The 22797-nt window shown below is 48.8% G+C and overlaps 1 protein-coding gene across 3 annotated transcripts in view; it reads right to left on the reverse strand.

Annotated features, from left to right (window-relative positions):
• Positions 1-7527: 7527 nt before the first annotated feature.
• man1a2 (mannosidase, alpha, class 1A, member 2) overlaps positions 7528-22797 on the reverse strand; it is a 62432-nt gene continuing 47162 nt past the window's right edge. For all 3 annotated transcript variants that reach the window (XM_083682251.1, XM_083682249.1, XM_083682250.1), the window contains 8 exons: positions 19122-19216; positions 17963-18086; positions 17762-17855; positions 14495-14610; positions 13619-13838; positions 12765-12937; positions 10618-10733; positions 7528-10420 (listed from right to left, as the gene is read on the reverse strand). In XM_083682251.1, the coding sequence (XP_083538377.1) occupies positions 10288-10420; positions 10618-10733; positions 12765-12937; positions 13619-13838; positions 14495-14610; positions 17762-17855; positions 17963-18086; positions 19122-19216 (1071 nt within the window). In that variant the 3' untranslated portion in view covers positions 7528-10287. The remainder of the gene's footprint in view (positions 10421-10617; positions 10734-12764; positions 12938-13618; positions 13839-14494; positions 14611-17761; positions 17856-17962; positions 18087-19121; positions 19217-22797) is intronic.

Below are 22797 nucleotides of genomic sequence, written 5' to 3' on the forward strand. Positions count from 1 at the left end.
TGCTTGTACAAACGAAGTGCAGAAACGCCTTCTTATAAGCCGAAGAGCAACTGGCTGAAATAAATGCACAGCCCCTAGGAACTACACCGTCCCTTTTAGCTTATTTCCAAAACACATTATTTATATTTAATGAAGCATCACATGTAGAGATACACAACAGAATAATAAATATTTACCTAAAATCCAACTTCAAACACCGCAACATTGGCAGTCTTGGAATTTAATGGCCTTCTTTTTCATCGTATCAACGTATCAATGCGCTGAGCGAAGCACCTGATTGGTCAGGGAGGTTTTTGTGTTGCCAGGTAACCAGAAGCGTCTGCTGCTGTGCATTCATTCAAAACGCAGGATGAAGTCCCATAGACTAAGAAGAGGGCAGCAATCTTTTACACGTTTCCTCGCAAATATAGAGCTCTCTTTCCCCAGAAAATAAATGTCAAAGCATTAATTAGCATTTTGGACAGTCATAGAATGTGTTGTCTTGGTATCTGTTTGAAAAGGTGTCCGTTTATTTTTGAATGGGCAAATCTCCATAGAAGTCTCTTGTTACATAAAACTCAAGACATCATCAACTTAATGATATTCTGTACAGGCAGTGATTGTATATACTTGTGAACGATGGCCTGTTGCATGTGTGGCCTACAAGTTTAGCTGTACCAACTCCTCCAACTCCTCTTTAAAGAGGCTTAGAAAAGAGGCTTTGGTACAGCCAAACATGAAGGCTACACACACATGTAACAGGCCACCTTTCACAAGTCTCAACAAACAGAAACAACTGACAACATTTAATCATGTAATCAACTCAGGAAAAGTGTTCCACTCATGTTCTATAGCATGAGTTGGATTCATGTTTAAATGTCAGACTCTGTGGAGATACAAAGAGCACCTTGTTGTGTTTTCACTGGAACACGGCCTGCAGCTGTAGGCCCTCCCAGGTACAGTCTGCAGCCAGGGGAGAGGCCCCCAATGTGCTGTTCATCTTGTGATGCAAATTCCATAGAAGTTTTCTTTTCAGTATATCATGAAGTGTGAGGGGGGTGGGTGTGGGTGTGGGGAAATTCAAGTAAATGGCACAAATGAAGTTATTTAGATTTATAGTCACTTGTGAGATGGTGTGTGTGTGTGTGTGTGTGTGTGTGTGTGTGTGTGTCGCTCTGTGTGTGTATCGCTCTCTGTGTGTTGGTCGCTCTGTGTGTGTGTGTGTGTGTGTGTGTGTGTGTGTGTGTGTGTGTGTGTGTTGCAGCCAGGGGGTACCCTTGGGGGGTGATAAACACAGGAGAACATAACAGTAGATGGAGCAGAACAGTTCCCCCTGCAGTGAGTCAGCAGCACACCCACAGCCTTCAGCCAGGATGCACAACTGATGGGCCGACGATACGACATGTGAAACCAGGGGATTTCCCTCCTGCTACTCTCTCTCTCTCTCTCTCTCTCTCTCTCTCTCTCTCTCTCTCTCTCTCTCTCTCTCTGCAGACCTTTATAGAACATACCAACCCATTCTCACTCATGAGGCAAGAGTGAACTCAAGTTCAAAAACTCCCTACTAAGTGTACAGTAGCCTACAAATTACACAATCTCAAGAGGGAGAAAGAGCGAGAGGGAGAGAGAGAGAGAGAGAGAGAGAGAGAGAGGGGAAGGGGAAGTAGAAGAAAGACAACAGGGACAGATACAGAGACTTCCAAGGTAACTCAGGCACATAAACTGAAGATAGCAGCTGAGGTTTCTGTACAGTTTCTGTACAGGATATTACACACTCATTTTTTGTTCAAATGAAGAACAAACGTTCATGAGAATGGTAGGGGTTTTACATCTAGCATACAATAACACAGCCATCCTATTCACTTGGCAAAAGGCCAATGGACTGCTTTTAGAACAGGAATTCAAATGCCTTCATCAGAATTGTTTCTCTAACAACAGGGTGTTTGTTGAGGTGTTTGGATGAGCGGTGGTCGAGTTTCAACTCTACCTGACCCTGAATGACCTTTGCCCTTTGCTGACTGACTGACCACCACAGTGAACAGGGTTGGTGGTCAGAAATCAGAAACAGATGAACTCTACAGAGATGAGTTTATTAACACTGAGTCAACACCACTAGTAAAATCCATTAGTCTATGGTTACTTGTCAGTTGATCCTACATCATGGTTCAGAAAGAAAAATTCCCACTACATGAAAACTTTCCATTACACATCAAAAATTCCAATGTATGAAAAGTGAATGGACAATCAAGTTTTCTTAATCTGAATCTGAATCTTAATCGCTTCGTCATTATTATTGTACATTACACCTAACTTTTGCATTAACAAAAAAAAAAAACTTGTTTTCTTCCTTTCTCGAGCACTGTGACTGCCGGTGGCACTTATTGTTACTGAATGGTTTACTTACGATGACTGACGTATCGTAGCGTTGACTCACTTACTTTACACAGAGGTACTTATTGTAAGTGGCCCTGGATGACAGCATCTGCAAAATGTAAATGTAATTCCACTAGATCACACTATGCTGTGGTATGAATGGAGTGAGTCATTCAATGTACTTCTCACATCCTGTAGCTATCACACATGTATCGTCATAGAGTCACACCAAGGGAGGCTGGTGGAAGTAGAAATCGGAGGACAAGCTCATTGTAATGCATGGAATGGAATAAGGAATGGTATCAAACATGTGTTTGGCATGTTTAATACCATCCCTCATTCCGTGAGGCTATTCCACATAGGCTATGAATGACTACACAGCAGGCAGGCTCCTACCTTCTAGGAACATGGTCAGATAACAATCACATACACATCTCTCTCTTTCTTGATTCTCTCCCTCTCTCCATCTGTTTCTCTCTCTCTTTCTTATCTCACCCTCTGCATTGCCCCTCACTACACATATCTAGTCAGTTGAGCAGAGGCGATCTACTCTGACTGCATGCGTGTCTGTCTGGGCAGCAGGTGCTGGCTGGCAGAGCTAAGTGTTTTCCTAATGTGAGAGTCTCTGAAGCAGCACTTTCACATTGTGTAGAATCTTGAAGGTGCAGTAAGTGCATGTTGCGACTGCTTGTGCCGCTGACATGTGTGTGTTACGTTTCTCTACGTAGTTTCACGGCCCCACTGCACCTGGCTCTCTCACTGTGTCTGGGGACTGTGCACGCACGCATGCATGCATGCATGCATGCACGCACGCACGCACCTCAAGTGACTCATAAGAAGCAGAAATACATTTAAATGGACTTTACAGCCTCATTTGGCATTATAAGAACAACAGGAAGACAATGCCCCACTGTGTGTGTGTTGGGAATAGGGTGAAGAGTGGCTATCTGGTCCTTTATGACTCCTGATGGAGCCTTTGTTTATACAGGAAAAGCTTGGAATCGCTTACTCTCCACTTTCAACATCGTTATGGAAGTAAAGCTTCGTATAAATCATCACGTAGAAAATCTATACTCCACAGCTGTAGACATTAGCAAGGTTTACCTTCTATAGACCTTCTGCAGCAGCTGTTGTTGTTATTGTTATTGTTATTGTCAATATCACAGTGGTGCTGGGGACACACAGCAAAGGGTACTTGATGCTGTTATTGGGGACGAGCAACAGTGTGTTTGTGTGGAGTTAGGTTTCTGTGAGTGGTTGGATGGGATTAGTGTGTGTGTGTGTGTGTGTGTGTGTGTGTGTGTGTGTGCGTGTGTATGGCATCAGTGTGTGTACCAGGAGTGTGTATGCTAGGAGTGTGTGTGTGTGTGTGTGTGTGTGTGTGTGTGTGTGCGTGTGTATGGCATCAGTGTGTGTACCACTAGTGTGTATGCTAGGAGTGTGTGTGTGTGTGTGTGTGTGTGCGTGTGTGTGTGTGTGTGTGTGTGTGTGTGTGTGCGTTGCCGGACAGCTCTGTTTATCCTGTGGAGCTGACAGTGTAGAGAGGTAGGAGCAGTTGGTGCCACCTGCTGCTGTTGGGCATCGTGCGAACTGGATATGACTCACTGTCCATGTCACGGATGGGTAGGTACTGGTCGCTATTAGCATGTTAAACACACACACGCACACACACACACGCTACCATTAACACATTAAACACTCCACTACGTTTGCCTACGTTCATACTAATCTCTTTCTCCGCAGCATGACTCACACAGTGACATGCTACTAACCCACCACTTCCTCTGACATCATCAGTGGCTTATTGATCCGCAGTGGTCCACCCCCATGGACACACACACACACACACACGCACACACACACACACACACACACACACACACACACACATCTAACCTTCACTTCCTGACGACAGCTGCTGACGCACACTAATAATTATGATAATGGGTGCATCTCAATCATCTGAAGAAGATGGGGAAAGTCTACAGTAATAATAGGAAAAAAAAAGACAGGGAAAGGAAGCCACGATAGACAATTGAGACCCCCCCCCTGCTGTGTCCATATCCTAGTCTCAGACCACCAGACTATTGAGACCCCCCCCAACTGTGTCCATATCCCAGTCTCAGACCACCAGACATGTATGTTCCTCATGGACTAGGTCACAGTCAGAGACACGCACACATATGTTCCTCATGCTTGAGCCTCTCCTCCACTCTCCTCTCTCCTATCCTTTCCCTCCTCTCTTCTCCTCTCTTCTCTCCCTCCCCTCCCCTCCCCTCCCCTACCAGAGCGTAGTTGAGAATAGCCCAGTCTGTCACCTTCTATAAAGGCTGGCAGGGCAGGGTAAGACCCAGTAGAGAACTACGTAGGTGAGAGGGCCATGAGGTCATAAACACATACTTATTGTACCATGCAACACGCTCTGTGGAACTGCTGCACTAAACACTAAACTGCCCCCCCCAAGTCAATGGAAGTTGAGTCAACGGCCCTGTCTAATAAACAACCACTAGCAACTACAGTACACCCTAGCAACTAGGCTGGATACTGTGTGTGTGTGTGTGTGTGTTTGCGTGTGAGGCTGATTGGGATATTCACTATCTTACTCATACTCAGGAGAATGGTTGTCAAGAGTGACACTTGTTTATCACGTCGTAAGCAACAAAACCCCAAGACCACCACACGGTCACAGACTGTAGTCCTCAGAAGAAGTCCCTTTCTGGGGCCTGTGACTCTGTGTGTTGCCAGCTGTACGGGGACTTAGTCAGTGCTGTCTGAGTGTTGCCAGATCTCCTGCATTCACTCTGACTCCTGCTCACTTTTTCCAGTAACCTCACTCCAAGCTGTCTGAAATTTACAGAGAGAGAGAGAGAGAGAGTGTCAGTTTTTCCCCCCATGAGAAGGATTCCTTCCCTCCTTTTCTCCCTGCCCATCTCAAACCCTTGCTTGTTGTCTATCAAGCTAACCAATTTGTCTGTCTGTCTGTCTGTCTGTTGTCTCTCTCTCTCTTTCCCTCTCTCCCTTTCCCCAAATCTCTGTCTCTCTAATTTTTATCTCCTTTCTTTCACAAACTGACTCCATTAGAGGAATCAGGCCAGTTAAAACACGAGGATGACTAAGAACATAAACACAGTGTTTTTCTCTCTCTCTCCCACTCACAGACACACAGACACACAGACACACACACACTCACACACTCAGTCTCAATGTCAAATATCTCTAAGCCAGTAAACATGCATACAAATTCCTTCCAAGTTAACGGCAAATATGTCTGGTGGCTATTTGAACCTCTCATACTCTGCATCACCCAGTGAGGTAACTGTCCATCATTCTAAAGGTAATAATGACAAATATAATGAAATAAGTTGTATAATTACATATCAGCCAATTATATATCGGTCAGGCCAGACGCTATTCTTCTCTCCAGATGCTCTTCTTCTTCAAATCAGGACTAACAACTCACCTCTTCAGACAGGCTTTTTTGTCGTCTGTTTTGTTGCTAATAGTGTATTGTTTGGTTTTCAATGAGCATGAGAGGGTAGTTGTACAGTGGAGGCTGGTGGAGGTAGAAATTGGAGGCTGGTATAGTATGATGTGAAAGAGAAAGAGAGACCAGGTGTGCTAACAGAAGGAGTGTGTATGTGTATGTGTGTGACCTACAGTAGTCTCTGTATTTACCTATGCAGGTCACCATGACCTCAGCAGTGAGCCTTCCTGTACACCTGTCCTTTCCCTCTGATCTCTCTTACACACACACACACACACACACACACACACACCAGTGTGAGGGAAGTACAGGTGAGAACTGTGATGAGCATGACAGCTGAATATATACGGTTCTCCACACACACACACACACACACTCCAACTCTACAAGACCTCTTATGTGTGTGTGTGTACAGGAGCAGGACATGGAGCCGACAACACAAATATTTGTCACCAACTAATACGGAATTTCAGAGGAACAGTGTGCAAATATCCAGCGATAACAATCAATGTCCAAATATTTTCCTATGAACTTTTATTCCCCACATACAAACAATTTCCCTTCTTCAGAAGCAGATTACATCCGACTGAACTGAAACTAATCTAGTACAAACCAGTAAGGTGATGTACAGTAGGCCTATTGGTGTCCTAAGGCTGACTACTGATCTGTATTTGCTTTAGCCAACTCTGGGACAGCAAAGACAACAACCGTCCTAGAAGATGGCTAAACAGTTCTGGAGATGGATGGACTAGCCTTGGGGTGATGTCTGTCTGCCTATCTTTCTGCTTGCATGTCTGTCTGTCTGCACACCTGCCTGCCTGTCTGTCAGCATGTCTGTCTGCTTGCCTACCTGCCTGTCTGCCTGTCCATTGGTCTGTACTGTAATGAAGTTACCAGGATGAGAGTCTCAACAGTTCAACAAGGGGCAGGGATTAGAGGTCAGGGGGTCAGCCGTGGGTGCCCCCCCCCCGCGACCTGTCAACCTGCTGTCCAGCCTACTGAATCACATCCCATCTGCCATGTCATGGTAACATCTGTCATGGTAATACCACTGTACGTTAGGCTTTTAGTGAGTGAGGCGCTGCCAACAGGGACAGATGGAGAGAGAGACAGACAGTTAGAGAGAACGGTGCTAAGCCGAGCCAAGCTGTGGTGCTGTGTTCAGAGGCCCTGAGGGAGCAGTGTTGTGACCCAGTCCTCTACCTGTAGGATATGTCACACACTCTTCTGTCATCGCTGTGACATTTATTCTAGCGAGATGGGTGTTGGGTGAGCTGAACAAATGTTGTGACTTTTATTTTGACAACGTTTTGAGTTCTGTTCTGTTAGTCAGCGCCTCACCTGGGATTTACCTTCTTTACTCCTATAATATCAGCAGGTGACGGAACACAGACAACATGGGACATTTGGATGACGTTTACCTCATGTAACAGGCATCTGACAGCCACAAACACGTGCTTACTGCAGAGCCAAAAAGAGCTGGAGAAAGCATTCCAGCTGAAGAATTAAAAAACAACGTATTTGAATTTGATCGGCAGTTTTGAAGTCGAATTGGGAATTGGAATGTTGATGTCTCTCTCTCTCTGAAGTGAAAAAGAAGAGTCCCCACCCTCAGCTGTGGAGAGGACAATCATGGGTAGGGGTTTAACAGGAGGGAACAAACCACACCGAGACACAGTGTCTTAGTTATTCTGTACACTTTTCATATCATCTTTATTGAATTTGTGTCTCATTTTAAACATATTTACAGGTCTCTTTTTTTGTTCAGTAAAAATACAAATACAGAACACTGGTTTTTCAAAATCAACATCCGCCCGGCGACAGACAGTTGGCCTGGACTTCCTCCCCCGACATGAAGCAGGTGATGATATCAGAGTGATCTCAGAGCATGAAGGTGGGGAGGGGAGGGGTGGGGGGGCAGACTTGATAAGAATACGTACAACATCAGTCGACTGCTGCAGCTGCTGCCAACAACATGGGGGGGGGGGGGGGGGGGGGGGGGGACTGGACAAGAGAGGGGGGAGTAGGAGACAGAGAATCATTTGGAGATAGAGGAAAAAAAAAAAAACAGAAGGAGGAGGGGGGTGTGTGGGTACAAAATGGGATCAGGTTTAAGTGAAGCCAGTGAAACAGAACGTGTACATCAGTCTCCCATCATGTGAGTTAGTTAGTAGGGGAACGGGTGCTAGTGAACTAGTCAATTCAGTCTAGCATGACACAAACTCATGTAGCTTGATTAGCTTGGCTGCAACAGAAACACACGAGATAGCTATGGCTTCAATGACTGACAGGTGAGACGCTTTCCTCATCAGTCCCGCCCATCTTCATCATCATCATTATCATCATGGCTGGTCCATCAGCATCATTGCATCAACATGTATCAGGGACGAGGGGAATACAGGGTTTGAAGCTTAGAAGATGTAAATGAATTGGTGAACCATAGAAAAGCTCAACAAAAGAAAACTAAAAATGAAAAGAGCACAGTAATTTGCTGAAGGCGTCACATAGCAACACTTGATAAGGCTTTAAATTAATTGATACGTCCAACAAAAAAGCTCTTTCTGCCAGGATATCTCCCCCCCCCAACCCCCCCAGGAAGTGCAAGTGTTATCCTCAGCCTTAGGCCCTGAACATAATTAATCTCCACAACCCCCCCCCCCCCCGCATCTCTGGTCAATCATGCAGACTCCTCATTAACAATACAGTGATGTTCAACTTCTGCTGCTGAAACATGATTCATAAGTCATGACACATAATCAACATACAGCCAATTGCACATGTTACTGAAACAGTCCTCATTGTAAAAGTGGTGATTGGAATGAGTACATAGAAGAATATTACGACAAAAAGTGTGTCTGTGTGTGTGTGTGTGTGTGTGTGTGTCCTGTTCTCTCCCAATATGTCATCTGCAGACATTGATTTGTGGTGATAGATTATCACAACCTAACAGGAGACCTTCTCATCCAGCCCTCATTGAGACCCACACTCCCAGGACCAGACCTGGGCCAGACAGACAGACAGGATCCAGGACCAGACCTGGGCCAGGTAGGGAGGAAGGATCCAGGACCAGACCTGGGCCAGGCAGGGAGGAAGGATCCAGGACCAGACCTGGGCCAGGCAGGGAGGGAGGGTCCAGGACCAGACCTGGGCCAGGCAGGAAGGACCCAGGACCAGACCTGGGCCAGACAGGGAGGAAGGGTCCGGGACCAGACCTGGCCCAGACAGGGAGGAAGGGTCCAGGACCAGACCTGGCCCAGACAGGGAGGAAGGGTCCAGGACCAGACCTGAGCCAGACAGGGAGGAAGGGTCCGGGACCAGACCTGAGCCAGGTAGGGAGTTAACACAGCTGGCAGTCTGATCCTTCTCTAGCCAGCTAATGGTTGTCTTCAGGGTTTACTGATTAACAAACTAGAGGATAGGATAGGAGGAGGAGAAGAGAGGAGGCTTACCAAACTAGAGGAGGAGGAGGTAGGGTGGCTAGAGGAAAGGGAGGATGATGATTGAGGGATGTGGAATGGCGTGATAAGAGAGAGGTGAAGAAAGAGAGAGAGAGAGAGAGAGAGAGAGAGAAGCAGCATTGGTTGAATAGCAGCAACAACATGATGCGTGTGAACCCAGGGTTAGGTGAGGTCATCTGCTAATCGTGAAAGAGGAGGAACTGGACAGAAATGCCAGGATGTAAGTACAGAGAATAGAGGGGCGGTTCCCAGGGTGTGTGTTCCATTCTAATACGGCCCATGTTGTAAAGGTTCCAGAGGTGGGGACACATGTAGCCGTCGCTCCCATTGACAAAGCGACACTGATACAGTTCTAGGTCAAAGTTCACATGAGTAAAGAGAGTAAACAGGAAGTGGATAACGGACCAATAGGGTCGCGATCCGTCCGTCTCCCCGCCCAGTGGCGTCTGGAGGACACAACAAAAAAATATATTCAACAAACCCAGTAGAATCCTCCGTTTGGAAAATATCCCCCTCAGAGAAGTGTCTGTCTGTCAGAGTGTGTGTGTGTTCATTCATCCCCCCCCCCCCCCCCCCCCCCACACACACACACTCTCTCTCGTCCCAGTGTGCATCCGTACAAGAAAGAGAGTTTGGTCAAGTTCCCCCCCCCCCCCCCCCCAAAAAAAAATCAAGCCTCCTGATTGGAGCTCGGTCCTTCAACAACAAAAAAAGAGTCACATATGGAGAGCTTCAACAGATCCCAGCCAATCACAGGGCTGAGAACACCCACCGTCATTCTGATAAAGCAGAAGCTGGAGAGAGAGAGAGAGAATGAAAGAAAGAAACAAAGAGAACGAGTTGAGCACGCGCACGTGCGAGAGAGAGAGGCTTTAGTCCCAGTCCTCTCCTCTCTCTGTAGTGGTCAGAGCTCCCAGAGTGTCTGCAGTCTCTAGCAGTGAGAGTTAACAGGTTGGGGAGAGCGCGGCACCCCCCGGTGGCCTGGAGGTCTCTCTACCGCTGGGCCTGACTCCCTGGGAGGGTGAGGTTGCCCAGGTGGAGGACGGGGAGGGGGTGGGCCTCAGTGTTGAACACCCAGTTCTCCAGGGGCATGAGGTCATCACTGGAGAACAACAGGTACAGATACCTGGAGGAGGAGAAGGAGAAAGAGAGAGAGACATTCATGATTCAACATTCATATACTGAAGGATTAAGACGTCGTCTTGATATTCTACTCTCCAGTCTGAGTAATTGTAAAACTAAACAACAATGAAAGCCACCAGCAGAGGGAGGCAGAGTACACAACACCTCTGGCAGTGCGTTCTCCAGGAGGAAGGGTCTTACTTGAGCGTCTCGGCCAGGAAGAAGCTCTGCTGGACGTCGTCGTAGGTGGGGTTGGAGGAGTAGACGTCCTTGACCCCCGAGAAGCCCCCGCTGACCCGGCAGTACTTGTCTATGGCCTGGAGGAGAGAAGAGGGGGAGGGAGGGTCAGCCTCCAGGGTCACGCTCTAGTGAGTTCTATCCAGGCTGAGAGGTTCGAGGCAGGGCACAACAGCTCCTATTCAAGGGTAGAGGAAACACTGACATTCCTTAAACCTCCATATCTAATGAGCCCTCTACTTCTCGATGGCCTGGATAAGCAGGCGAGAGGAGTAGGAGAGGAGAGGGAAGGAGAGAGAGAGAGAGAGGGGAAACACTGGCGTTCCCTAAACCTCCACATCTTATGACCCCTCTCTATGGCCTGGAGGAGAGAGGGAAAGGGAAATAGAGGCACAGGGAGAGAGAGAGAGAGAGAGGGAGGGAGGGAGAGAGGATAGGGAGAGGGGAGAGGAGATATGAGGAGGAGAGAGAGGAGAGAAAGAGGAGGGGGACAGACAGAAGAGAGGGAGAGAGGATAGCGAGAGAAGGAGGAGAGAGGGAGAGAAAAGAGAGAGAGAAGAGGACCCGTATCCCTACCACCCCCTCTCTCCCTCCCTCCCTCTCTAACTCAGTGGTAGTCAGACGATTCTCTGTGAAGGAGTGTGGAGACTATTTCTTCTGTTTTTGGACCACTGCCTCCAACATGTGTTTGCACTTCTGAACACACACACACACACACGTACACACACACACACACACACACGTACACACACACTTACGTCCCAACCAGACCATCTGTACTAATAAAGTGCTGGGCTGTGCTCCTCCTCTACCTGGTGGAGATGAGTGTTTGGGCAGCTGCAGTGTAAAGAGCTCATTTCACAGGGCCGTGCACTACAACAGCTGGGCCCACCTCTCTCTCTATCAAACACACACACGCGCACACGCACACACGCACACACACACACACACACACACACACACACACACACACACACACGGGAGCAGGAGGAAGTCGTCCCTAGACACTATCTGTGTATGTGTGTGTGTGTGTGCCTGTCCATGTGTGTATCCATGTGTGCTTGTATCTGTGTGTGTATGTATCTCTGAGTGTGTGTGTGCGTGTGTGTGTCAATGCGTGTTTGTGTGTCAATGCATGTTTGTGTGTGTGTGTGTGTGTCAGTGTGTGTCAGTGTGATTTGATAGTGAGCACCAGAGAGAACTAGGGAGATCAAACCTAGTGTCATCCTGTCTGCTTGCTAGTCATCACCACAGAGAAGAGAGGGAAGAAGGGAGATAAGAGGGGGAGGGAGGGAGGGAGAGAAAAGAAGAGGGATGACAGAGGGTGAAACAACAGAGGGAGAGGGTGAAAGAGAGAGAGAGACATATATTCAGTGCCACAGAGAGAAGCACCGTCCTGTGGCTGATCAAAGAGAGGGGGAGGAAAGGAGAGAGCAAACAATAGAAGAGGAAGAAAATACAAAGAGGGGGAGAGAGAGATGAAGAAAAGGAGAGAATGAGAAAATGAGAGCAAGAGTGCGCTGAGGAGAAGACACACACACACACACGAAGGAGAGGAGGCGGGCATTCACACCCAGAACAGCACACTCTCCATGCTGAAGAGCAGCGACACAAACACACAAGCCAGGGGCAGGACACACACACACACACACACACACGAGAGAGAGGAGGAGGAGGGAAGGGGAGGAGAGAGGGAGAACAGAAAGCAGTGGAGGGCAAATAGGAGAGAGAGAAAATAGAAAATATAGAAGAGTAGAGAGCAGAGTGATGGAGTGGTTTGGAGGAGGAGTGTGATGGAGGGAGGCTAGCAGAGGTAATCGTCTGCCTCACCTTTGAAAACAGCAGAGGTAAGAGGGGACAGAATGAACAGAGGAGGAGATAGGAGGAGAGGACATGTTGAACTGTTGAAGAGAGGAATAACTTCTGTACTCAAGTGGCACTTAGTGTTCTCTGAACAGACCAGAGTCTGAGTGTGTGTGTGTGTGTGTGTGTGTGTGTGTGTGTGTGTGTGTCTCACCTGCGCTGCCTCCCAGCCCCACTGCCGGTACTTGCGGTTGTGTGTGGAGTGTGTGGTGTGTGTGTTTGTGTGTGTGTGTGTGTGTGTGTCTCACCTGCGCTGCCTCCCAGCCCCACTGCCGGTACTTGGGGTCGTGGGTGAACCTCCACATGTACCAGTAGGTTTCTATCACCTCTGGCCGCAGGATGTAGTACTTCTCATTCTGACGCACGGCCACTGCCTCCAGGCCGCTATCAAACTTAAACGCCTCCGGACCCAGCTTCAGGACTGAGAGAGAGAGAGAGAGAGAGGGGAGGGGAGGAGGAGGGGGAGACTTTATTTTTCTCTTTCTTTCTTTCAAAGATACTTTCACAGTTACTATTATCTTTAGGAATTGTTGCACCGTTTATATGCGAGAGAGACAGAGAGAGAGAGAGACAGAGAGACAGAAAGACAGAGAGAGAGAGACAGAGAGGCAGCAGAGATGCTACAACTCGTTAGAGAAATTAACAAGGTACACTTCATGCTAATGAAGACGTGACAGAGGAGAGTTTTGACAGGAGAGAATCACAGGGATAATGAGGGTTAACACCCTGCACATCGTCATGACAACACGCCGCTCGTTAACACACACACACACACACACACACACACACACACACACACACACAACAGGATCGAAGTCTTTGCCGTCAAACTTAATTCAAAGAAAGTTCTGTGTTTGCTCCCGCCGGTTCCCATGACAACCTCGCTCGTTCGAAACCGCCCCAAATCTGTGAGGCTCCGATCCATGTGACACTCGCTCAAACTCACACTCTTGTTCTCATGGCAACAACAATGCCCGTGCCAACCAAACGCCACACAAAAGAGCCCTGTAAATATTCCTTTCATTTCCTAAAAGGTGTGTGTTTGCATGTACATCTCTCCCTCTCTACCTTTCCCTCTCCCTCCCCCCCCCCCCCCTCTCACCTGTGCGGTCGTAGGACTCGTGGCAGGTGTGGGCGATCTCGGCGCCCAGCTGGAGGTAGTGGCCGGCCTTGTCGTCAGGCGAGCCGTCGGCGCCCAGGGCGAACATTCCGCCAGCGAAGCAGGTCAGGTGACCCATCTTGCGCTCCAGGTGTCCGTTCTTCCACTCTCCGATGAACGTCAGGCCGCCGTTGGACTTACGTATCAGGTGGCGCTCGATCGCCTGCAGGGTGTGTGTGTGTGTGTGTGTGTGTGTGTGTGTAAGGGAGAGTGGGAGAGAAGACCAAGGTTTATTAGTCCACACAGTAAAAGCACCAGAGAGAGAGAGAGAGGAAAGGGAAGCGAGCTGCAGTGACAGCTGTTCCTCCCTCCCTTCTGCTTCCCACTCTAACAGATCAATCAACGTCACTGATTGGACAAGGAGTCCAGACATCTGCTGCCTGATATCTCAATCAGCCAATGATTAAACGGCAGCCAAGGACTCTAGTCGAGGACTCTTCCTACTTCTAAAACAATCATAGAAAGAAGATCACTCACACAGACACACAAATACACACACACACACACACACACCTCCTGGAGAGCTGCAGCTCTGAGCTGGGACTAACCCTGCAGTACTGAGGCTCTGAGCTGGGACTAACCCTGCAGTACTGACGCTCTGCAGGACACAGAGGAGGAGAAGGGATGAATGGTTCCCTGTGGTTTGTTGACGTTTCTGTTCTCCAACATATCACCATGGAGACAGGTGTGTGTGTGTGTGTGTGTGTGTGGGTATACACGATTGAGAGAGAGAGTGTGTATGTGTGTATACAATACAGAGTGTGTGTGTGTGTGTGTGTGTGTGTGTGTGTGTGTGAGAGATGTGTGTGTGTGTCCTACCTCGATGGCATCATCGTAGGTCTTGCGGGCTTCATTGTCGGTCTTATCTGACATCAGCCAGGCCTTCAGCAGGTACTCATAGAAACTGTCGCCAAGGCCCCCTACCGACGTATGATCTACAGCGGGGAGGGAGGGAGGGAGGGAGGGAGGAAGAGAGAGATGGATAAAAAGAGAATTATTCATCAAATGTTTCCCTCAGAATCTTACCGTGAGCCAACTACACTAGTGACTTGAGAGAGTAGCTATGCGAAAAAAACATATTTCATCATCGCCATATCTGGCAGTAACTCGGTTTTTTGTTTTTGTTTATTTTCTCCCTGATGCCTTCCTTCTCTATTTTAAATGTCCCAAATGTCCCAGACTCAAGAGTAAAAAGTTTGTCAGGCTTGGTGGCGGCCCTAATTACAGTCACACCACACTACACTGAGCACAGGGGCTGTGCCAGCAGCGCTCACACTCCGCACCAGCGCGCGCACACACACACACACACACACACACACACGCGTGCAGAGAGAAACGCCGGTGGGTGAAGCTAATGACGCTAACAAACACTGAGGGAAAGCTGCTGAGCTGTCCCAAAGCTCACAGGCTGTAGTGGTGCTAATGGCTAATGTTAATGGCTATGAAGTGACGCTCTGGTAAGTGTGCTGGCTGGGCTCGTTAGCGTAGCGTGTATGATTAGCATCTCCACAGCAGGTGTCTCGTGCGGTGTAATGACCATCAGGGGAGAGCTAACGCTAACGCTAACCCTGAGGTGCCACCATCCCAACCAGGTTTAAACTTTCAGACACACTTGGTGAAGAACAGAGCACAGAGACAGAAAGAGGAGAGAGAGAGAGAGAAAGAGAGAGAGACAGAGAGCAAGAGAGAGAGAGTGTGAGAGAGAGAGAGTTAGAGAGAGATATGAGGTGAAGCTGAAGAGTCTCTTACAGACACAAAGTAGAAGATGTTTTATATGCAAATGCAGAGTGGGATTGGCCTGCCCCTGGCTGAAATGGAGGGAGGGAGAGAGAGAGAGAGAGGGGAGAAAGAGCTACTATGAATTATTCATCCAAAGATAGAGGGAGGGACAGAGAGGGCGAGAGAGAGAGAGAGAAACGAAAGAAAGAAAGAAAATCAACACAAATAACCTTGGAGAGGCACTAGAGGACACACAATGTGTGTGTGAGAGAGAGAGAGAAGAGGTATATCTGTGGGTGTTTGAACACGTGTATGTGTGAAGGAGATGAGAGGGTATATACTGCATGTATAATGCATGAGCAACAGACACAGATATAGACACTTTATACAGCGAGAGAGAGAGAGGGAGGGAGGGAGGGAGGGAGGGAGGGATCATTATCAAACTTGGTTGGAGTGTGCAACAGAGAACAAGTGATTGGCAAAGGGCAAAGTGTGTGTGTGTGTGTGTAAGAGCGTGATTGTGTCTATGTGCGTGCGAGTGCGTGTGTATGATTTAGGAACAGTATGTGTTGTTCTCTCCAGAGTGATCAGACAGTGTCTCTTTAGGGGCTCTTTATAAAGCCCTCGTTAGTGAAGAGGACTGGAGGTGAAACACACTATCATCTACCCTTCCCTCTCTCCATCCCTTTAACATCTACCCCCCCCCCCCCCCCCCCCCATCTCTAATTCCCCATCATCTCCTCTTTGTCTGTCCCCTCTCTCTCTCTCTCGTAATCCTATGGGCTGAAGAGAGAGAAAGGAGGAATCATATGATAAAACTGACAGATTCTAAGTTGTGTTTTATTGGTTGTCTAAGATTGTGTGTGTGTGTGTGTGTGTGTGTGTGTGTGTGTGTGTGTGTGACCTGTGCAGGGCTACTGTAGGGTGGTCTGTAGAGTAATAGCCCGTCACTCACAGTAAGTTCTCATTAGGAGAGTGGAGCTCTGCTTCTCTTCTCATTACCCTGTCTTAACTGCTCTTCCACACCTCCACACACACACACACACACACACACACGCGCACACACACTCTCTACACTATCAGGGCTAAGCCTCGGGTTGAGGTGACTCCCTCCTACAGCAGAGTGATGTCAGAATGATTTTCTAATAAAGCCTGTGTGTGTGTTTGTGTGTGTGTGTGCGCGTAACTCTCTCTGCGTGTGTGTGTGTGTAACTCTGTGTGTGTGTTTATGAAAGGTGTGTGTGTGTGTAACTCTCTCTCTCTCTCTGTGTGTGTGTGTGTGTGTGTGTGTGTGTGTGTGTGTGTGTTCTCAGAAGCAGCCACTGTAATTAGAACTGCAGTATCTCTCTGTAATTAACAGAGTTGGTGACGAGGCGGAGGGGCTTTGAAGCCTCTAATTAGTCATATTTATTAAAGCCTCCAAAAACACCCACTAACGCTATACACACACACACACTTCTTGGTGTGTGGGAGAAAACAAGAAGTAGTGACAATACATATCACTCCATCCATCTGGCCAGGCAGCCAACTATCCATCCATCCATCCATCTATCCAGCCTATCATGCATCCATCCTCCCATCTATCCATCCTATCATCCATCCATCCATCTATCCATCCATGCATTTATCTATCTATCTATCTATCCATCCAACACGTGTATAGTTGTCAGGTAGAACAGACAGATCCAGAGCTCTGAGCAGACAGATGTTGGATACCAGAGTCTCTGATTCTATCTCCTGTACATCCCTCCTGTACGACAGTGACAGACAGCCAGAGACAGAACCAGAGACAGAGACAAAGGCAGAGAAAGAGAAAGAGAGAGACAGAGATATGCAGCTCCCCAAACTCTGTTTAGCATTCAGAACTCAACTCACCAGGAGTGTTCTGTTGCCATAGACAACGTCAGATAGCTTCTAATGAGAATGTGAAACAGAACGCTGTTTGAGACGGAACGTCTGCAGGACAAGCTGCCGTGCTCTGTCCGTCTGTCCGTCTGTCCGTAGCACAGCTTTGGCTCCGTTCAATAGCCTTGTGTGCGTGAATCCGGTGTTTTAATCTGAACTGTTGTTACCGAAGCCTTCAGAGTGGCTTTGTGCCTAATGAGGGGAGTATGAGCTGGGGGGCTGCCTGCCCTTGTTAGGGGGTCAGAGACAATTAACACTTTTAAGACCCAACTCTTTAGAGTATACATAGGGTTAGAACTCCCCCTCCCCACTGCCTTTCCCCATGTCCAGATTTGTGTACCCCCATATGCTTTTATTTACGTTACGTGTGTGTGTTACTTACCGTGTCCCCGGCGGCCGGTTCGAGGGTTCAGGTAGTTGGGGTAAGAAGTAGAGAGGGAGGGTTGTGTGTGTGTTACTTACGTTGTCCCCAGCGGCCGGTTCGAGGGTTCAGGTAGTTGGGGTACAGCCCATTGGGACGGTCCATCTTAGCCAGCAGCTTCCGTATGTGCATCACCTGACAGAGGAGAGGACAGTCAGTGACGCCACACACACACACACACACACACACACACACACACACACACACACACACACACACACACACACACACACGGCTCTCACCTTCTGGTAGTAGGCAGGGTTGCCAGTCAGGTAGGTGAGGTGGACAAACTCCATGTGGAGGGTCCCAAACTCTGCCAGTATGCTGCTCCCTGCCGACGCCCAGCCCCAGTTACGACCCACACCACTGGAGGAAGAGAGATGGAGGGGAGGAGGAGAGGGGAGAGGAGAGAGGGGGAGAGAGAGCAGGTAAACAAACAGCAAAAGCAGATAAATAGTGAATGTGAAACAGTGAATGTGTTCGCTGGAAGGATTTCGATGCCAGAAACATATATCAGCTGACTGTGATGTTAAAACAACCGTGTGGAGGAGGTGCTGCCCGTGTGAGCATGCCAAGCATGTGTGTGTGTGTGTGTGTGCCTCCGGTCTCTCTCCCTGTCCTGCTGTGTGTGGAGTGGCCTGTCGATGGGTTGTTTGTGTTTGACGAGGGGGGGATTAACAAAGAACACAAAGCAGCTCTTCCCTTTAGGATTAAGAATACACCTTGAGAGGGTGGGGCGCTCCTCCTGTGCCCCATTAACACACACACAGACACACACACACACACACACACACACACACACACACATACACACATACACGCCTGCGGATGAATAAAGCAATTTTTGTTTCATTTCATTTAAATGGATAAGGTGAACGGTGAACTAAATGGAAGAGAATGGAGAGGAACCCCCTAAAGACATGCACCAAACCTGACAGAGGACAGGAGACAATAGGAAAGAGAGAGAGAGAGGGGGGGGGGGGGGGGAGGAAAGGAGAGAGAGGGGAGGGAGGGAGGGTCTGAGGTAGCAGAATCCAGGGTTCTCTCCAGGAGTTTTGATCAAGGTGGTGCTGGATTGCATTATCAAAACCAACTCGCGTTTATTTATGTGAAAACGCTGAATTAACGCCGAATTAACACTTTCAACAACAATGTCATTGGTGATCAGAGGTAGTTAGTTCGTCATTACTACATATCCGTTTCATCTGCTGTGAAACGTTGACACGGTCCCTCTTCTGACAGAGTAGTGGAAGGCGGTGATGAGAAGGAAAGGTAAAGAAGAGGGGAAGGAGGAGGGAGGAGGATAGGGTCAAGGTCATGAAGTGGTGGACGGGGGATCCGGGAAGTGGTTGGGTTGCGGTCAGGCTGTGGATGTAGGGTTGTGTTGCGGTTGTGTCTCACCTCTTGAGGTTGACCATGGCCCAGGGGATTCCTGTAGGAGTGTTGAAGGCAGGAAGCAGCTTCTCAGCCAACTGGACCGCCTTCACCTTGAACACCTGGGGGAGGAAGGGAGAGGGAGACAGACAGACAGAGAGACAGAGAGAGATTAGGTGTGTAATAGAAGGGGGGTGGGGGTGGGGGGGGAGAGAGAGAGAGAGAGAGATATGAGGTTTGTAATAGAAAGGTTGAGTGGGTTTTACAGGAGAAACAGAGTAGAATCTTATTGTTGAGGAGGGACATGATTCATGTCCAACGGGCCGCAACAGGACAGGCCTCAAACCGAGCAGGAGTTTACTGGGGCGACGGCGGCCATTTTAACAAGACAGAGCCCCAGAGACAGTTTACTAGGAGAGGTGAGGCATATCCAGAGGTGGACACACCAACTGTTAACCGAGCCTCAAACACACGCCAGGATGACCAAGGCACTCTTCACAGGATCAAAATGCCTGTACTTTATTGTGTTGTTGGTTTAGATGCTTCTGGAAGGAGGGCTATAGGTTTAAAAGGAGCATTCACCCAGAGGTTAAACCAGGAGACGAGCACCGCAGGGACTCGGAGGAGTTCTCTTCTACACACACACCGTATTGTACACACCAAGAGAGGCAGGGCACAGTGAAGAGGTGGAGTGTATGCTGTTGTACCCCCTCAGCAAGAGCTTCTATTACGGATCAACTAGCTGCCACGCGCGCGCACACACACACACACACACACACACACACACACACACACGCACACGCAGTGTTGTTAAGATGCCCCAGTGAGGAGTTGAACACATAAAGGAGGTTAAACTAGGAGTCAGGACTACAGGGACACAAAAGAGTTCTCTGCTGCCTGCCTACTCTACTAAGCCCTGAGCAAGCACACACACACACGAAAATACTGTATCATATACTCACATTCACCCAGCACATATCGCTGACCAAGCGCACACACACACACGAGCGCCCGCCCGCCCGCCACTGTGTGTGTGTGTGTGTGTGTGTGTGTGTGTGTCTAGTCATAGTAAACCCCTCCATTGATTCCCAGTCTGCCTGCCAGCCTCAGTAAAGCTCTTTACAGAGTCCTGCGCTTTTTATATACAATCTCATCGCTGATGTCATCAAGAAGGGACGGGATCAAAATGACCAATCAATGTGATGAACAATAGCGGGGGTCACAGACGATTGGCCAACTCTTCAACGGCTACACTGCCTCATCTCCCATTCACAAAAACAGACAAGCCGTTTCTCAACTGTTAGGAACACGACTCCCCCGCATCCTCTCCTCCGTCCTCCACTCGCGTCCTACTGCAAACGCATTGGAGGAGAAGATCTAGGTTCCCTCCCCTTAGATGTTCTCCTCCAATGCCCTTTAAGGACGAAGCGAGTGGAGGAGGGAGGAGAGGACGCGAGGAGGAGAACGGAGAAAAGTCGACAGATGAAATGAAGGGATATGATTCTACCGTCGCCATCACATGTCCTGCCCTTCTGAAAGACAGTGACTTGCTGAGAGTCGAGGGTGACATGATTCCACACACTCCATTAATGGGAGGACAACGCTATCCCAGAAGTATCAAGTCCTCCCAGGGGGAAAAGTTAGTACAAGACTTTTCGCAGGTCAAGTCAGGAAAAGCAAGAACTGGAGGAGAGCCAGAGGGAAATCAAAATCTCTCTTTTTTTCTCTCCTCCTCAATCTGTCTATTTCTCAGTCTGTCAGTGTCTCTCTCTCTCTCTCTCTCTCTCTCTGTCTGTCTGTCTGTCTGAAGGCCTCTCCAGTATTGATGCGGTTGATGTTTTTATCTCTCTGCTTGTCAGACAGCTCTGCCATGCTGCCCATTAAAATGCATTACAGTACACCACAATCGACGACTGAGGGATACTGCCGATTCTAGCTCTCTCCATCTCTCACGCACGCACGCGCACACACACACGCGCGCACACACACGCGCACACACGCACAAACAGCCAGTCTGAGAGAGTGAGTGGCAGAGTCCAGAACATACTTCCCACACCCAACTGCATACTACACACTCCAACTGCATACTAAACAGAGCGTACTACACACTCCAACTGCATACTAAACAGTGCATATTACACACTCCATCCCTAGACCAGGAGAACAAGGGCCCAGGGAGGAGTTTAGTCTGATCCAGAACAGCTGGCAGCTCTTCTCTCGCTCTCTTTCTATCCCTCCTCTGGCTCTCTCCATCTTCCCCCCTCTCTTTCTATCCCTCCTCTCGCTCTCTCCATCTTCCCCCCTCTCTTTCTCAGGATTAGAGCTGGGCTCAGGCCAGAGGGTCAGTCGGCTCAATTCCCAGATTACAGATTTGGAGCGCCGAGCAGGGGGAACGAGGGATGTGGAGAGAGACAGAGAGAGAGAGGGGGAGGGAGAGAGAGAGAGAGAGAGAGAGACAGAGAGAGAGGTGGAGGGAGTGAGAGAGAGAGAGAGAGAGAGAGAGAGAGACAGAGAGAGAGAGAGAGACAGAGAGAGAGTGGTAGTCTGGCGCTGCAGCGGATCCTAAACTCCTGCTCTGATCCTGTTATTACACATACTGAATGATACCCAGAGGGAGAGATCAACTAGCCAAGTCTCTCTACTCTCTCTCTCTCTCTCCCTCCCCCCCTCCGTCCCTCTCCCTCTCTCTCTGTGGGGAGTATTTCCACTGTTGACATGTAATAGGGGAAAGTCTAAAAGGATTAGAAGGTTCACTGTGAAATCTGGTGAATGAGCTGCTTAGTAGCAGGCCCCCGAGGACCGCAGGGAGGCTCAGGATGAAAGACAAACCCGCCGTCTCTCTACGCCTCTCACGCCGTTTGTACTCCGCCACGCTCGTTAACCGTCAATCGCTTGACTTCCAAGCGCTTTCTCTGGTTTTGTCACCTATTGAATCGGCGGGGTCTTGTTGCGCGTTACGGAGGTCTTTTTTTAGCAAAGTTAACAAGCTCGGGGATACAGTGAGACTTGCCTTCTCTGGGGGAGAGGGGGAGAGATTGGCCAATCGTACTGCCGTATCCCCCGGGGTTCAGACAGGTTGAGCCAATCAACCTGAGCTCAGAGGCGTTCAAGCCAATCAAAGAGGCTGCGGGGCCCCCGGTTGAGCCAATTAGACGGTGTCATCTTCTATCCCTCTCTCTCTCTCTCTCTCTCTCTCTCTCCCTTTCTCCTCTCTCCTACTTCCCTCCTCTGCATTGTACCTCTCCTGTCTCGCTTTTCTTTTCCGCTTACCTCTCCATCTCGCTCTCCTCTGTAATCCTCCTCTCTCATTTTCTTGTCCTAGCTCCCTCTTTTCCCTCCACCCCCCCCCCCCCCCCCCTCCCTCTCAGATGCAGTGTTTGATGGCCTCCATGTTTGACAGTATGAGAGGCAGAGAAATGCTCCCCAGTGAGACAGCTAGTAGATGTACCACAGCCCTGTCACACTGAACGACAGATACCATACACACACACAGCACTACCAGGGAGAGAGGGGGAGGGAGGGAGAGAGGGAAGGAGATAGAAAAATGTCTCTAAGAAATGATGGGTGAGAGAGAATCAAAGAGGGATGTCCGCATGTCACTTTTTTTTTGGGGCTGTGCATCACGACACACGCACAAACACGTGTGTGTGTGTGTGTGTGTGTGTGTGTAGCTGCAGTGTCTGCAGCTTTCTAGTCTCAGCTC

Source organism: Argentina silus (genome assembly GCF_951799395.1).
Source record: "Argentina silus genome assembly, chromosome: 12".
In the NCBI taxonomy this organism is placed as follows: domain Eukaryota; kingdom Metazoa; phylum Chordata; class Actinopteri; order Argentiniformes; family Argentinidae; genus Argentina; species Argentina silus.